This window comes from Galeopterus variegatus, unplaced genomic scaffold (genome assembly GCF_000696425.1).
Source record: "Galeopterus variegatus unplaced genomic scaffold, G_variegatus-3.0.2 Scaffold1084, whole genome shotgun sequence".
NCBI lineage: Eukaryota > Metazoa > Chordata > Mammalia > Dermoptera > Cynocephalidae > Galeopterus > Galeopterus variegatus.
In genome coordinates this window covers 63,333-67,946 of record NW_007727195.1, presented here as the reverse complement: position 1 = coordinate 67,946, position 4,614 = coordinate 63,333, and the positions used below count along the sequence as shown (strand labels likewise).

The 4,614-nt window shown below is 41.5% G+C and overlaps 1 protein-coding gene across 1 annotated transcript in view; it reads left to right on the top strand.

The window, feature by feature from the left end:
- LOC103592077 (DNA repair protein RAD51 homolog 2-like) overlaps nt 1-3,998 on the top strand; it is a 170,175-nt gene extending 166,177 nt beyond the window's left edge. The window contains exon 4 of the mRNA XM_008574670.1: nt 2,718-3,998. Within this exon, the coding sequence (XP_008572892.1) occupies nt 2,718-2,734 (17 nt within the window). The 3' untranslated portion in view covers nt 2,735-3,998. The remainder of the gene's footprint in view (nt 1-2,717) is intronic.
- The last annotated feature ends 616 nt before the right edge of the window (nt 3,999-4,614 follow it).

Sequence of the window (4,614 nt, the reverse complement as noted above, 5' to 3'; positions counted from 1 at the left end):
TTTTTTTTTTTTTTTTGAAGAGTTAAATTTTTATTTTGTCAATATACATTGTATATGATTATTATGGCCCATCACCGACACCTCCCTCCTTCCTCCCTCTCTCCCCTCCCCCCCCAAGAATGTCCTTTCCATTTGCTTGTTATAACAATTTCAAAAAGGTATAGTTGTTATATCTTCTCCCCTCCCCCTGCCCCGGTTTTTTTTGTGTGTGTTTGTGGGTGAATTAATTTGTTTATTTTTTTAGCTCCCACCAATAAGTGAGAACATGTGGTATTTCTTTTTCTCTGCCTGACTCGTTTCTCTTAATATTATTCTTTCAAGGTCCATCCATGTTGTTGCAAATGGCAGTATTTCATTCGTTTTTATAGCTGAGTAGTATTCCATTGTGTAGATATGCCACATTTTCCGTATCCACTCATCCGATGATGGACATTTGGGCTGATTCCAGCTCTTGGCTATTGTAAAGAGAGTCTAGAGCAGAGGAGTAGGGTATCACAACCAGTTATTCAGCCAAGGATCAGCATCCCAAAATCTTGTTTTCCTCTCTCAAAACAGAATCTCCCTCAAGGAAGAACTTTTCTATATGTTCTTATATGTTTCCTATAATGTTTTATAATTATACAGTATGCAAAGAGGAAACTTGAATGAGAGCTACTAGTGCTTATGGCACAAGGCAGAGTATAAACTTGGGTCCAAAGTCATTGACCAAACACATTTTCTTTCCAAAATGTTTTTTCCTATCTTTGCTTTTTTTTTTTTTTTTAAACATGGAACAGAATGTTAATAAGGTAATAAAGAAAAACTTTATTCCAAGGCCTGGACTAGAGTTCAATCAAATCCACACTCCTCTTTTAGAACCTGGAAGCCATCTGGCTATCTTTGCAGAGTTAACAATTTGCATTTGTGAAAATGTCCAGGTAATAATATAAAAAGATGTTAAATCAATTCAGGTTGTTGATTTTCTTTGAAAATATCTTCCAAAAGGACTTGGTGTTCTTTCTGGAATATGATTTAAGGTCTGGAATATGATTTTCTCTGAGTTCAGTTCAGCAAGTATTTGTTGAGCATCTATTGCTTGCAAAGCATGGCGCTCAGGACTCAGGGGATATAAGGTTGAAAAAAAAAAAAGATCCCTCCCTTTTAGTAGCTCAAAATCTAGTTAGGGGAAATGTGGTTAAATAAGTTTAATCAAAAGCACACCGTTATCTAGGTTCAAACAATGGGATATGGAAGTATAAAGGAGGTAGACTCATTCCAACTAGGATGACTAAGGAAGGTTCCTGAGAGTATGTGGGGCTTGAACTGGACTTCAGTTCCTGAATACTAAAAAAACTGCATTCCATTGTCTCTTGACAGCAGCCAATTTCTTTTGCCATTTGAGAATGGATTTGGGGACTCTAGGGAATGCTGATTAGTTCCATCACCAATGCTGATTAGTGATGAATGTTGAATCATGCTGACTAATGTGTTCTAAATGAATTGACTCAACAATAAAGAGAACGTTGAGAGTCAAGAGTTCAGATCCTGAATTTCACCGCATGTTGAAGTGTAAATCACTTAGCCTCTTAGTGCTTTTTTTTTTTTCTTGGTCAATTAAAATGTGCTCATGATGAGAATCCAATAATTCACCTTGACTAGTAAGTGCTTTACAAACCTCAAGGATAACAGAAATGCTTAACAACAACTACTGGGGCAGGCTTATGCAACCCTGGGTTATTCATAGCACATATAGAATCAGAACATCCATCACATGCTGCTTGCTAGCCATGCGAAACTTCTGTTTCCTCATACAGGCCACGAAAACTGACAAACAATGAACCGCACTCACAAAAACTGACAAATAGAAGCGCCTTTGAAAAATCTTCCTATCTACCTACTGGGGCGTCTGTGTCTTTCTACAACAAATGTCGCCACAGAACCAAGAGCCTGCATTGCATACACAGCTCTTTCTCTCTTTTGACATCTCCCCAGCTAGACTGCTTGAGAACCTGGCCTTCCATGTCCAGATGTTTACTGAATTCTGAAGACCCCCCAAAGGGCCCAAGTTCTTTTGTTGCTCTCCAAATCATTTCCCACAGAGACTGACCAGTGTCCTGAAGGAGCCCTTCAATAGGGAGGATAAATGAAGGCAGATGAAGACATGACCCCCTGAGGCTTGCCCACATCCACTCTAACAAAGGGTCTGAGGCACAACCTTGTAAGGAGTGTTTTGGTCAGCAGCGTCCCTATGAGAGGCCAAGTCTCCCCCACAGGGCTGCTTTCAATGGCTATCATCATAGTAGAAGTATTGGGCATTTGTTAAGGGCTGTGGTGTGCTAGGTGTAGCACAAAACATCTAAATCATGGTCCCTGCCTTTGTGAGGGCTTCCTGGCTACATACAGATGGCAGCTGGCTTTCTCAGGGGAAACTTGGGGGCAGTTGAGAAAGCTGAAGAGGAGCTCCCACTTCTTTGTATGACCTCTTCCTACCCAGTGCAGATAGACTCCCCTTTTGTCTACAGCTTTGGGCAGTCTATCCAGGGCTGTGGGACCTTAACCCATGCCTGTACGGTGTTTCCCGTGTCTCTGGTTTGCAAGGCAGTTACTGGCTTTGTGGGTAACAGGTACGGAGGATTGCTGCTGTAGGGAAAGTTTTACTTAGTTGCTGGCGGGAAGTTAGTGTGTTTCATGACCACATTTTTTTCAAACTTTCTTGCCCTCTTTCTTTTTTCTTTTAGGCCAACAGAGGCCATAGGTATACTGTGACCTTTGTCTAGAGCTGATGGGGGCGTGATTCGTGAAATGAAACAGGACTGTGCTGCTTGGAAGAAGGAAACGGAAGCCAACATAATGGGGATTAATTAGTTGATTGCTGTTGAGATGGTAACAGATTTACTCCTAGACCATGGAGCCAGTGATTTCAGACCTAGCAGGGAAGGTGAAGATGAAGAAGCCATTGTTTGGGTCTCTAGATGTGTAGGGCTGAGGGCTTTGCCTCCATGGGATGTCAACAGCCATAACAATAATAATTTGCACTTATATAGCACCTTTCAACCAGGCACCACAAAGCGGTTTAACCACATTAATTAATTAAAGCCCACAATCCCCCTGGGGAGAGGAGGAGGATGACTAATAAGATTTGTGATTACAAGAGGGAACATTTCCGAATAAAGTATTGTCCACCAAATAAAAAGAGTAGGTGTAAAGGAATCGGGATCTCCAAAGAGTAACTGATTCAGAAATGAAATCATGGAATGACAGGAGGAGACCCGGGTGGGCATGGACGTGGGGGTCTGCTCTTGTGTCAGAGGGAGGTCGATGGCCTCAGAATTCACTGACAGGTTCAGATCCAACTGAGAAGCGGAGCATGTATGGTATTAGTGGCATTTGGAAGGTCATTAGTGGCGTAACTATTGTAGTGTAAATCCAAGTTTCACTGGTATATTGTGTATAGCCCTGCAGAACAAAGAGTGAGATTCATGCAGTATTTAATCAAGGATGAAATGATTTCTTTAGATTTAAAGCCCAAAGCTGGGCCAGTTAATTAGCAAATAAATCAACTAGTGACCCATAGGATAATTTAGTCGTTTCCAGTAGAACGCCCAGCCTACTTGCTCCCACTACCATGAGGCTTCTGACTGAAGTATCAGGCTGGGTTTAATGCAAGGTCTGGGGGCTTCAGCCCCTTCAAAGTCAGGCATTCAATCTTCCCAGCCTTTAGGACCCCTCTTACCCAAGTTGTTAGTGACCCCAAGCTGTCCTACATAAAATCACTTTGTACCTACTCCCCCTTCCACAATTTTACATGCCTTGGGGCTAGAATCAAGTCTTATCCCATTCCGTGTCTCCTATCAATGCCCAACAGAAGGCTGCTTATTTTTGTACCCTCTTGAGGACATCTCTTTCATCTATAGTTAAGTCATCAAAGGCTTATTGGTTTTGGTTTTGAGTCACTTAATAGGTACCTTTGGCTTAAAAGAAGAAAAAGGTAAATAAACATATATGCTTTTTCTTGTTAATCTGTCTTTTGTTACAGGGGTCTCAGCCATGAACCTTGCAAGAGGTGAGGACTTTGTCTCCCCTACCTTAGGAAAGATGTTGTTTGTTCCCTGTAACTCTTTATTTGGTCTCTCTTTACTTTCACTGTCCACTAAGAAAGAAAAGCCAAATGGTTCACACATTAAAATGAGTCACTCAAAAGTGTCTGAAAAAGTAAGAGGAAGACATATCCCAATCCCAGACGTCAAAGACTAAATGGGTTCCTCCTCGACTACTTTTTTTGACCCCACTAAACACTAAGACAGTGCTCTACCCACAGTAATTATCAAATCCATACAGTACTCTCCTGCAAACCACACTGCTGGAACAGGACCTATTGCATACTGAGCACTTGCTGCACGTCTGACATTCACTTTACATGCAGAAGCTTATCTAATCCTTCTAACAATCTCATAAGATAAGACTTCATATAGTCCTTTACTGAAGAGGAACTGGTGCAAGAGAGTCTTGCTGGAAACGACAGAATGTGGATATGAACCCGTGTAGTCCTGCACCCTCCTGTCTCTCACCCCTTGCCCATGTAGTGTTTCTGTTCACCTCCATTACAACTTCCCTTATTCATCCTCAATTTACTAA